The sequence below is a fragment of the Phyllobates terribilis genome, unplaced genomic scaffold (genome assembly GCF_046119375.1).
Source record: "Phyllobates terribilis strain yellow unplaced genomic scaffold, ASM4611937v1 Scaffold_3__8_contigs__length_932513732, whole genome shotgun sequence".
NCBI lineage: Eukaryota > Metazoa > Chordata > Amphibia > Anura > Dendrobatidae > Phyllobates > Phyllobates terribilis.
Window position 1 is genome coordinate 193,001,234 of NW_027362763.1, and position 13,209 is coordinate 193,014,442.

At 40.8% G+C, this 13,209-nt stretch overlaps 1 protein-coding gene across 1 annotated transcript in view; it reads right to left on the reverse strand.

Annotated features, from left to right (window-relative positions):
- Positions 1–13,209, reverse strand: part of SPHKAP (SPHK1 interactor, AKAP domain containing) — a 475,388-nt gene that overhangs the window by 55,386 nt on the left and 406,793 nt on the right. Inside the window, exons 4-5 of the mRNA XM_073674429.1 lie at positions 9,095–9,145; positions 6,480–6,614 (exon numbers count right to left, since the gene is read on the reverse strand). Coding sequence (XP_073530530.1) covers positions 6,480–6,614; positions 9,095–9,145 — 186 coding nt within the window. The remainder of the gene's footprint in view (positions 1–6,479; positions 6,615–9,094; positions 9,146–13,209) is intronic.

The window sequence follows — 13,209 nt, forward strand, 5'->3', positions numbered from 1 at the left end:
GTCCTCAGTGTATGGTCCGTGTATCTGTGTTTACCATCACTGTGTCCTCAGTGTATGGTCCGTGTATCTGTGTTTACCATCAGGGTGTCCTCAGTGTATGATCCGTGTATCTGTGTTTACCATCAGTGTGTCATCAGTGTTTAGTCCGTGTTTACCATCAGCGTGTCCTCAGTGTATGATCCGTGTATCTGTCTTTACCATCAGTGTGTCCTCAGTGTATGGTCTGTGTATCTGTGTTTACCATCAGTGTGTCCTCAGTGTATGATCCGTGTATCTGTGTTTACCATCAGTGTGTCATCAGTGTTTAGTCCGTGTTTACCATCAGTGTGTCCTCAGTGTACGGTCCGTGTATCTGTGTTTACCATCAATGTGTCATCAGTGTTTAGTCCGTGTTTACCATCAGTGTGTCCTCAGTGTACGGTCTGTGTATCTGTGTTTACCATCAGGGTGTCTTCAGTGTATGGTCTGTGTATCCGTGTTTACCATCAGTGTGTCCTCAGTGTACGGTCTGTGTATCTGTGTTTACCATCAGTGTTTCCTCAGTGTATGATCCGTGTATCTGTGTTTACCATCAGTGTGTCATCAGTGTTTAGTCCGTGTTTACCATCAGTGTGTCCTCAGTGTACGGTCTGTGTATCTGTGTTTATCATCCAGGTGTCTTCAGTGTATGGTCTGTGTATCCGTGTTTATTATCAGTGTGTCATCAGTGTACGGGCCATGTGTCCGTGTTTACCATCAGGGTGCCATCAGTGTACGGTCCGTGTATCTGTTTTTACCATCAGTGCGTGATCCGTGTGTCAGTTTTTACCATCATTGTCATCAGTGTTTTTCACAGATGGATAAATAAATACATTATAAAGTTTCTCCTATTCTTTGTAATTTTAAATACAGGCTGTAGACGAATGGCACATGGATGCCATACTTGTGCTGTACGTGTTTATTACAGACCCATAGACTTGTATTGGCCCTTTTCATCCATGATACCGGAGAAAAAGGACCTGTCTCTGTGAGGTTTGCATGGACATATGCGGTCCATGATACCACACAGACATGTGAGTAGCACCATAGATTATTATGGGTATGTGAAAAAGACGGATAGAAACCGCACATACATATACAGATGACTGAATGAGGCCTTAGGCTGTTTTCACACTTCAGTTTTTCGCTAGGTGTGCTATCAGCTCTTTTATACTGATATCACGGATGCATTATATTCACTATGCCTTTTCATGTGTCTTTGTTTTTATTGTGGATCGTTTATCTGCAAAACAACGAAAAGCAGAGACATCCTACTTAGATCTGTACAGCAGATCAAACTCACTAATGCAAGTCAATAGCCCTGTAAAAAAATGGCTGGCATGCAGCTATCATCTGTGTGCTGTCTGTATTTTACTGTTTCATGGACAGGAGAAGCTAAGATTATTTTTTTGTTTGCATACGTGAAAAATGGATGCAACAAGTATTGTAAAAACTGACACACGGAACAAAAATGGATCCAGCACGATGAAAAAAACACGGACTATTTTTCATGAAAATGTGTATTTACAGAAACTTGCAGCATATAGTAAAAAGTCCCAAAATATACAGGTTACAGTCAACATTTATGGCTGCACCTTAGCTAATACACATCTTTAGCTGCCTATACAGTGATTGTGTTTTTTTTGGTGTCATGTTAGATCTGATTGCAGCATGATGTAGGGGCTGAGACCTTGATTCCCGTGATGTGTCATTTATTAGGCTGTGTGTTGCTATTTCAATAAAATCAATGTTTTATCAGCAGATTAGAGAGCACTATGGGACTAGGCGTCTCGTGCCTCCTAGTCCACTGCTGTGTGTAACCCCGCCCCCACCACTGATTAGCAGCTTTGTGTCAATGTACAGTGCACACAAGAAGCTGAGAATCAGTGGTGTGGGCGGGGTTACACCGACCATTCTAAATGCAGCAAGATCAGCAGCAGAGAAAACAGTGATTGTATCAAAATGACAGGATGCAGACCAGTATGTAACACATTGCTGGAATCAGGGTCTCTGTCTCTACATCATGCTGTTCTCAGATTATATATCAAAAACCTGATGATAGATTCCATTTAAAGATTGTCCTTTAGGATACGTTCACACATACTGAATTAGCTGCTGGTATTCTGACTACATTTTCAGGCAGAGTATCTGGAGTGGAAAACTTTCAAAGAGAAAGATTCAAATACATTTCAAGTCGCATGTCAATTAATGTTGCAGTTGCAGATTTTATGTGGATTTTCCCCATTAAATTAAATGTTTTAGAGAAGTAAAAAGCCTAATTCTTTCTGCATATTTTGCTGCAGGTTACCCGTGGATCAGCAGAAAAAATTTTCAAGTCATGAATAATAAAAATAATCTCACCAAAGTATGAAGAGGACCTGTCACCAGTTCAAAACTGGCAATTTTTGCTCTTATTTTTTCCATTTTTTTTTGTTCTTTTTTAAATCCGTCATAAGGGTCCTGAAATATGGTCCTTTTTATTTAGTGCTGATTTTTATGGTCTTTACCAAAGGTGCAGTGCTCACAGGGTAATAAAGCAGAGCGGCCTAAAGACACAGCGCAGAGAATCCTGAGTCACAACCCCTTGGAAAAGTCCATAAAAATCAGCACTAAATAAAAAAGCCTATCTCTATAGAACCGTATGGTGGAATTACAAAAAACAAAAAAAATAGAAAATGGAATTCCCTGGGGAGCAGCAGGAATAAGACAAGATCACTTTTAACCTGATGACCAGGTCACTTTTAAAATAGAAAAACACCGCTGGCCTCTACATACACCCGACCTTCAGCAATGATATCTTGCCACATGGGACGAGACATTATTGCAGGAGTGAACGTGTACAGATATGAGCAGAAGACAAGAGAAAGGAGCCATTGAAGCACCTGGAGAGTTAAATGTAATGTTGTTTTTTTCATTTCTTACATGGTGCTGTTTTCTGCAGGATAATCAACATTGTTCACCCTGATTCGGTCTTCAAGCGCCTGCTCTGGCCTGCATCATTTTGTCTTTGACTAGTTCTCAAAATGTCATTATGTCGGAGGGAGGGGAAGACGCAGGTTATATAATCACAGCATGATATCATGATGTCTTGAGGCCTAGTCAAGCGAGGACTGGAGATGTTGGAAAGCAGCAGGCTTGACTGGAGCGGACACCTGAGGACTGACCAGAGCGCGGCTGCGCAGCAGGACAGGTAAGGGTCAGGGTGGGTAAGTAGAATTACATTTTTTTTTTAGCTATGATTATTATGCTCTGTGGTATGGGGAGGCCTCAGAGCATAATAATACTCACTCAATTCACATCAGAGAAATTTGAAGCAAATCAAATTTTTGGCCAAATTCGAGCGGATCTGTCAAATAGAATTTCAGCTTATTCACTAATCAGTATCCGCCAATCTTAACTGATTGACAGTTCTTCAGGGTCCTCCTCCCTTTTTTTTGCTGAGATCTCACGCTGCTCAGTACATGCTGCAGCTGTCTTTCAGCTCAGGAGGGTAGAGGCTAAACACAGTTGGACTCTATCACTTTTTAGAATAACGCTTCACAGAAGTAGGAAAGTACTGTATAACTGCATACCGCGTAGAGGAAGGACACTATGGAAAGCACAGATGACCAGCAAATGGAAAGGATGATATACAGGAATTCCTTTATTGGTGTAGTTACAGCACTCAATAGTGAAAAAAGACAAAGGACACAAAGAAAATACATATATAATGAAGACTGCGAACCCACAACTTTAAAGTTTTAAAACATGATGATGATGGTATTTATGTCTATTGTACTTGATAAAGAGACCTGTGAGCCTCACAACGTGTTAGTTAGTGGAGACTATACCAATAAAGGAATTTCCATTTATCATCATTTCCATCTGCTGGTCATCTGTGTCTTCCATAGTGTCCCTCTGCGTGCTATTCAATTATACCTTGCTATTCCTGGGTAGCAACATCAGTATCTCAGTAGGGTCTAGCAAAGCTAACTAAAGACCCTGGATGTCGGCAGCGATTACTTCCAGCGATTTGTCTTAATGGCCTCATTAGAGTTGTGCCCACTGTAGCACAACCAGACAAGGTAAGCCTTCATCTGCCTTTCTTTATTCTCTTTTTACTAAACATATTAACACTTTCAGCACCTTTTTTCTGGTTTTATGCCCTAACGCTTTAGAATAATACAAGATAGAGGATAACTTACTGATCACTGTGGATCTGACTGCTAAAACCTCTTGCGTTTCCAAGAACCGGACTCTGGAACCTGGGAACTAGGCTCTGTAGAGCCCTGTCATGAATGGAGTGGAGGTGCACATGCTCAACTACTGCTCCATTCATTGTCAATATGTTTGCCAGGTAAACCCAAGCACAGGGTTCCACTATTTCATGCAATGTCATAGACAGTGAATGAAGATGAGGTTAAGCATATGCACATCTGCTCCATTCAAGACTTGGGCTCAGTGATTCCTGATTTCTAGGGTTACGATCTGAGGATCAACACCCAGCATGTAAAATTTCCATAAAATATCCTGAAATATATGGATAGTTGATATCTTACTATTTTGAGAAGAATCCTTTAAGGCACCGGTGGCCAACATTTAGCTCTCCAACTCTAGAGAAACTACAATTCTCAATATGTCCTGGTGGCCACTTGCTATCAAGGCATGCTGGAAACCAGAGGTCAACAACACCAGACAAACCAGATTTTGGGGACCATAAAATCTCAGACTGTCATTGATTATGCTTCAAGTAATTATGCATCAAAACTGAAAAATTCATCTTACGATGCAATCACTGAGAGTTACTATACAATGCGCCTAAATAAACAAGGAATATTGCTACAAAAATGTCTATACGTATTATCGAAATAGAGACAGTTACTTTACATAAAACGGGTTAATGTTTTGCCCATTTTATTACATTTTCTTGTTTAGAAGATGTCTCAAATTTTTTTTCCCTAATTATATATGTAATGTAATCAAAGTGTATTGAAATGCTTGCCAATCGCTGTCTTCCTTGTATCCAGCTTCCCCCATGCCTCTTCTGACCAATGTGACCACTCTGCAGTTTTGCCCATTCACACACCGCCTACTGTGTGGAGCGGTAGCTGCTTTCCCAATATAAGTCTAAGAGACTTAGAACAAGGATCCATAGGTTTCCATTATAAAAATGACTTCAGTTTAACACACAACTCCCCGTGTGACCCAGCTAGTCTAAATTCAGGTCACGTGGGCAAGAAGAGGACCAGTGCAGCGCTGCAAACTGGGAAACACGGCGATCAGTAAGAATTTTAATATACTTACACAATATTACATACCTCATTAGGGGGGATTAGTGAATACAAATTTTGCTGAGACTTCTTTAAATCTGAAAGTTTCCCTTTTATGGAATATAAGAGCGACTGACACATTATTTCTGATGTAAGGGGCCTATTGTGAGGATATGAGTACAATGCTTTACAGATAGATGGATAGGTGCAGGGTGTACCATGCTGGTGAATAGCAGGAGCTATTTAGGGAATTCACTTTTGTTTGATGTGATGACTCGGTTGCACTGTGGGACGTGTAAGTGGGCTGTAATGGTCTGTTTCTGGCATTAATATAAATAACGTTGGTAATGATGGGAAATTGCAGAGCATGAAAAACAGATTCCGCTGGAACAGAATAGGAGAAATTATTGGATCTAACTGACATGTTTGTAGCAGATAAAAATATACTCATGAATTGTCGCAGACATCGCAGGACGGGGAGAAAATTATAGTAGATACAGTGCTGAATTCTCCTCAGCTACAACACTCTGGAGAACGTATCTCTCTCTTTATGGAGAACATGTCTGAAAAACAACAACACTGTTAGTTCTCTTCCTGCAGTCTCCAAAGATCTCCTTACTAGACACCATCAATGGCCATTTTGCTAAAATTTAAGTTAATGCCCATTTGTATTGTAGGCCAGTTAGTTCTATCCAGTCATGCAGATGGAAGACTGCAGTGTTGAGCTGTCCACACCATATTATTGCCGTAAATGGTTTGATTAAAGTCCCTAATGACATAAAATGTCACCACAAGCTCTGTCTTCTGGCTTGTCAATCAAGCCATACAAGGTGGGCATAAGGCATGGACAGCTTGACTTCACTCCACCTCTTTAAATAGATATGCAAGCAGTCATTAAACTCAGTTTCTGCTCTTTTTGAAACTGCTTTCAACTGCTGCTCAGCAAAAATTTGGAAATCCCTTGTCTGAGTATGGAGGTTGGAGCAGAGAGGCTCAGACAAGGAAAGACCTGTATACAGACAGTTATAGAGCAACTGCACTGCAGCATGGTGTTTCGGTATCTTCTCCCTTTTAGTTTCATTCCATTGCTTCTTGTCTTTCCATGTGCAATAGAATCATAGAAGGAACAAGTAGGATGCCAGGAGTCAGAATCCCACTGATCCTACCCTAAGGATAGGATGTAATCTTCTACAGTAGACAGTTTATACCTACTTGTTGGATCTCTGGAATCGGTCCACACTTCTTGTTAGATAATCCACTCAACAACACAATCTCATTTTCTGCCAGTTCTTGTGATCGCATGGAGTTTATCAACTTTAGTAGGTCTGGAGACACTTCATCCAACTTCTAAAATTCAAAGTATTTGTGGTTTAGGTACATAAAAAAGTAGAAAATGCCTATGAATTAGTAAGAGTTACAATAATATATAATGACTAGATGGCGGCCCGATGCGATCGCATCGGGAGGGCGGTAATGTCTCGATGGGGGCAGGCTTTGCAGCGTTGAGAATCTCTCCCCACCATGTGCTCATCCACCTATCCACTCTCTCTTTCCCCCATGTGCAGACTTCTCCCGTCTGTGCTCTCTTCTTTGACCTGTCTACCCCATGTGCTATCCCCCTTGTCTGCGGTCTCTCTTCTCCCTGTGCTTTGTTCTCCCCTCGTGTGCTGTCTTGTTTGAGCTCTCTCCCCCCTGTGCTCTGTCTCTCTCTTCCCCATCTGCTGTCTTATCTTCTCATGTGATCTCTTCTTTGACCTGTGTACCCCATGTGCTCTCCCCCTTGTCTGCTCTCTCTCTCCACCCCTGTGCTGTCTTCTTCCCGCATGTGTTCTCTCGTTTGAGCTGTCTACCCCTGTACGTCGTGCATCTGCCGCCGGGATCAGCCAAATGATTCACTGCGCCTGCATGGAATTTGCGCAGGCGCAGTAAATCAGACCGCGCCATCTTTGTGCAGGCTGATAGCGGCGGTCACATTAAAACTGCGCTCCTCCTGTACAAAGATGGCGGCGGTCAGTGAATGATTCGGCTGATCCTGGTGGCGTGTGCGGCGTGTTTGCGACGGAAATCCTTGGAATTCCCCGAATTCCAAGTTGCGGAAGTTCGTTGACCGCCATATTGGGACACTCAAGTGATGGGTGTCTCAATATGGAAACCGCTGGTGGTACCAGCCTCTTGCGCGGTACCACCAGCGGTTTCCATATTGAGACACCCATCACTTGGGTGTCCCAATATGGCGGTCGACGAACTTCCGCCACTTGGAATTCTGGGATCTGGACACATCTGGATGGAACCGGATGTGAAGACATTACAAGGTAAAGATATATTAGATAACCAGAACCAGAAACAAAATAAATTATGTCAAGTGAACCTTTAGAGTTGTATAGAGTTAGTGTTATGAGTACAGTGCTGTTTGGCCTTTGAATCTTTTTAGATTATACCTATTTCAGATCAATTTGGAAAGTGATCGTACCATGACTGCCATAAAAGTCTGTGCTTGTGTAAGGTGCCAGCTAGTTGTTGAGGTGGTGATGGAGGGCAATTTTCATACAAGTGATTATATCAGCACAGTATTTTCTATTGTTATAGCAATATTTCGTTTCTCAACACAATTGGCTAATAATCTTCATACCATTCATGTACAAGATATTGAACAAAAAAAAAAGTTCAACAAAAAAGTTTTAGGGGGAGATTTTTTTAGTTGGCTTGCACTAGGTTTCTGGTGATAAAAAAAAATCTCAAATTTTGGTACATCTGTTATGAGCAGAAAAAAATTACAGATTGTTGTTGTTTTTCTGACAGTATCATCAGAGACAGGCATAGCTTAGCTGGGGGGCATTGCATGTTAGGTTCAATGCCTGAACCTGGCATTGTAGCACAAATCTATCCCTATATTTGCTATTTTGGGGAATGCTGAAAAAATGGTACAACAAATTTAGGACTATGCCTCCTATTAAATTTGTTGCATTTCGCTCCATCTTACTCTGTACTAAGACAATGGTATCAAATGTCGGACTTTGTAAATGGCTCCTTAGTCTTTAAACTGTGAATAATGGACAAGTTCTTATATATTAAATCAGTTTGCATGTAGGTATCTCTAGAACTTAAAAGCAAACTGAGCAAATACATTGTAGTAAGTAAATAAATAGTAATAATACATGTAAATAACATAGAGTAGTTAGTTAACATTGTTTTGATCAAAAAAACGTAAAAGCCATACCACCGCAAAAAGATGTTCCCCAATTGTGATGGTATCTAATTCTTCAGTTCACCTCACTATGTGTCAGCAGATGCAAAAATAGATAAGGGCAGAGTAGGGTCCCGACTGTTCATACCACCTGCCCACTTACTATAGGGTATTTGCTCATTTTGATTTTTATCTTAGGTTCTGCTTGTGGCTTGTGGCCAGTGTGAATGCACACCTATGCAGTGCACTTATACCAACATGTGCTCTGGCTCAAATTTATTTTGGTTTTATCCTTGAATCTGTGTAAAAAATGCATATAGAGTAGTATTAACAAGATGTTAGCACCAGTCTATAAGAACACCCCACAGAAATGTAATAAATTGTGTATACTGGGCATAATACAGTATATGGATTTTGGTAAGGCTCAGGCTTTAGTCCTGTTAATGTGGTAAATATCAGTTGCCAATACAAGTCATAAGCATGAGTGGTGATATCACCACATAATACAAATATTCATCTATATATCCTATTAGAAGGCTCTTTCCAGGCCATACATGTTACTATATTGAGGAATGTAGGTCATCAAAGAAATCTATTGTACATTTGTTAATGTACTGCAGCGTGTATGGAGAATGTGACTTACCTTTCGGAAACCTTCATAGCTTGAATTCTCTTTAAGGCTGACAAAACATATCTAGAAAAAAAATCAAGAGTCACTTTATAATTTTCATGTAGTCAGACAGAGATGAATACAACAATTAAATCTGTTTCTATAATGAAACAACCACCCTGCTATCTATATATCCATCCATCAATCTATCTATCATCACTTAATAAAATGTTTTTACGGTCTCAAGGGATATTGTTATATTTGACTATAAATAAATAAAGTTCTTGTGATGTTTTCTATTACTAGGTTCAGTAACTTCTGTCTCCTGCTTGTAAAAGTTGACAAGAAGAAACTTATCACAAGCAGGAAGTAGGGTGATGCTGCATCTCTGGAGTGTGAGTTCTCTTAAACATCAGAGCAGAGCATGTGCAGAGTCAGAGAGGTGTCATAGGAAATCAAGATTGTATTTGGGTAACTGTATTAAAAGAGAAGATAAAATCAAAATGGCAAACAACCTAGAAGTGGCACTTCAACTAAGACTGATATACACAAACCATGGACAGCATAAGAATATTAAAGCAATTGTTCTACTAGAGTGGAGTGGCCATTAATATACAGTATTTCTCACTGTAGTGGAGTTGGAAAGGCAATGTACTACAAAAATTGTGTACAAACCAAGAAAGGTGCAACATAGCTTTATTCAATTAAATAGAAATAACACAAGATAGACAATGATTTAAAATAGGGGAAACACTAGAGGGTGACATACACAGCAGGAGGAAAGGTAGATACATTACAACGTAGCATAATGCATACAAATAGATGAATTGTTCTATGGTAAAGGAGGAATATCACTTAGAAGATGACATGCCAGCTCAAGTATGTGATAGTATATAACAAGGTACAATTGATAAAAGGGCAGCATAGAAAGCAAAATGAATTAATGATATTCACCCATATGATCCTCTTGCTGGGGTGGCGCCAGCCCCAACGCGCGTTTCGGCGCTAGCCTTCGTCAGTATTAAAGCGATTGTTCTACCAAAGTGGAGGGCCGTTAATATACAGTATTTCTCACTGTAGTGAAGTTGGACAGGGAATGTACTACATGGTCGGTCATTTAAAAGAAAAGTAATCTCCATCAGTGATACAGTTAGTACTTTGTTGGGGTTTCAGAAGTCTGACCTCTTGTAATCAGCTGATCACTGGGTCACCTTAGTTAAATAGGATTTGTATTAATGATGAGACATCGCCTTTAAGTTTCTATAAAATACAGATCATTTACACACTGACTGTTAGAACCTTGCTCTTAGGTCTTTTTTCCTTTGCTGGTCACATGACCTTGTTGGCCTATTTAATCCTGCTCCGCCCTTCTGGCTTTGCTGGACTTCATTGTATAACTACTTTCTAGCTAGCCTGTGCTCTGTGTCTTGCTCTGTTAGTTTGCTTGGTCTACTGACCTCTATGTTCTATATATTTTGTTTGTTCGTCTGTCTGCTACTATTTCTGTTAGGAGGTGTCCCATATTCCTCCCAGTCCTTAGTACTTGTAGGGATTCCTTCCCCACATCTATAGGTCTCCGTACAGACTAGCTTAGGACTTTAGCAGGTCTGATCGCAGGATCAGGTCCCCTGTTACATCATAGGGATTAAGCTGAGTTCTATCGTAGGGACAGATCTCCTCTCTTTCCTTAGCTCTGGTAGCAGAACATAACAGTAAGTCCAGCCCGCAAATTCTCTAAGGAAAGATTTTTCTGTTCCATCATGGTGTCGGTTCAGGATTTGGTTCATCGCCTGCAGGGACTCTCTCTGGAGGTGGCCGAGCTCCGTCAGCACGTGAGTAACTGTCCTGGAGCACATTTCTTGGAGCCTAAGGTATGTTTGCCGGATTTATTTTTTGGTGAACACCGAGAATTTTTTTCATTTAAAAATGCTTGCTTATTGTATTTTCGTTTGAGACCTAAGTCCTCTGGGGATGAATCCCAGCGCGTAGGGTTCATAATGTCACTTTTGCGCAAAGAGCCTCAGGAGTGGGCCTTTTCTTTGCAACCTAGTGATTCATGCTTCAGATCAGTGGATAGTTTTTTTTCTGCTTTGGGACTATTATATGATGATCCTGACCGTGTCGCATCAGCTGAGACTGAGTTGAGACGTTTAAAACAAGGATCAGGTAATGTGGAAAAATATTGTACTCATTTCCGTCGTTGGTCTACTCAAACAGGGTGGAACGATTCTGCTCTGAAAAGTCTATTTCTTGCTGGGCTCAGTGAAAGGGTTAAAGACCTGCTAATTGCTTATCCTACACCTGAAGATTTGCAACAGGCTATGCAATTAGCTATACGGGTGGATAGAAGACTGCGTGCAAGGGTTAATGAGAGCAAATCCTCTGCTATGTCAGTTTCTGGTTATGAGAATGTGTGTACTAACAGTGGTGAACTGATGGAGATTGGATCGGTGGCACCTCGCTCTCAAGAAAAAGATCGTCGATTTTCTGAAGGCTTGTGTTTCTATTGCGGAAAATCTGGTCATTTGATTAAAGGCTGTGAGCTTCGTATGAAGAAAGAAAAAAAAATGGTCAGTCACGCCCGTATTGCCTGTTTAAATTCCAAGGGTGTATTTTTAGCTGCTTCCACGATTGCTCAGAAAAATTAATGGAATTTCGGGTGTTTGTTGATTGCGGGTCTACTCTGAATGTAATTGATGGGGGATTCGTGGAAAGACTCAATTTAAAACCTGAACCTTTATCATCCCCCATTGCTGTGGTTTCTGTGGATGGTTCCCCTTTGAAGAATATTACTCTCAAGGTCTGTGAATTTCCTCTCACTATTAATGGTGTTCACCATGAGAAATTGGATTTGGTAGTGTTGAATAACTTGCCTTCTCCAGTAATATTGGGATTGCCCTGGTTAAAATTTCACAATCCTGTACTGGATTGGTCTACCAGTGAAATTAAATCCTGGAGCCATAAATGTTATGACAAGTGTTGTAACGGGCGTATTGCAGCTTTGGATAGGGGAGAATTGCCTGTTCCTATTCAGGATTTTTGGAGAGTTTTTTCTGAGAAGGAATCGCAGGTTTTGCCTCCCCATAGAGACTATGATTGTTCTATTGAATTTGTCCCTGGAGCGACTCTTCCTAAAAGTCGTTTATTTAACCTTACTATTCCTGAGAGGAAGGCTTTGGAGGAATACATACAGACAAGTTTGGCCGCCGGTCACATTAGGCCCTCTAAGTCTCCTGTGGCGGTTGGATTTTTTTTTGTTAAAAAAAAGGACGGCGGTTTACGTCCTTGTCTGGATTTTCGTGAGATTAACAAAATTACTGTACGCAATCCTTACCCACTGCCATTGATTCCTGATCTGTTTAACCAGTTAATGGGGGCCAAGTGGTTCTCTAAAATTGACCTTAAGGGGGCATACAATCTGTTGCGCATGAAGGAGGGTGATGAATGGAAGACTGCTTTTAACACTCCTGTGGGTCATTTTGAGAATCTGGTTATGCCTTTTGGTCTTACTAATGCTCCTGCATTTTTTCATAATCTGATTAATGACATCCTTAGACCTTTGATCGGTAAAAATGTGGTTGTGTATTTGGATGACATTTTGATTTATTTGCCAGATCTGGAGTCTCATTGGCGGAGCGTGCGTGAGGTATTACAGTTATTAATGGACAATTCGCTTTTTGCTAAGCTGGAGAAATGTGAGTTCGCTGTACAGAGAATTAGTTTTTTGGGCTACATTATCTCCAGCAAAGGTTTTGAGATGGATCCGGTTAAGGTTCAGGCTGTGCAGGAATGGCCTAGGCCTATTGGTTTGAAATCGATACAGAGGTTTTTGGGTTTCGCCAATTACTACAGAAAATTCATAAAAAATTTTTCTAGTATTGTCAAACCTCTGACTGATCTCACCAGGAAAGGTGCTGATGCGGTTCAGTGGTCTTCTGAGGCCATTGAAGCTTTTGTGTATCTCAAGGAGAGGTTCACCTCTGCTCCCATCCTTATGCAGCCTGATGTTACTAGGCCGTTTTTGGTTGAGGTTGATGCTTCCTCTGTGGGGGTTGGCGCAGTATTGTCTCAGGATAACGGGGATGGATTACATCCCTGTGCCTTTTTTTCAAAAAAATTTTCGGAGACTGAACTGAATTACGATATTG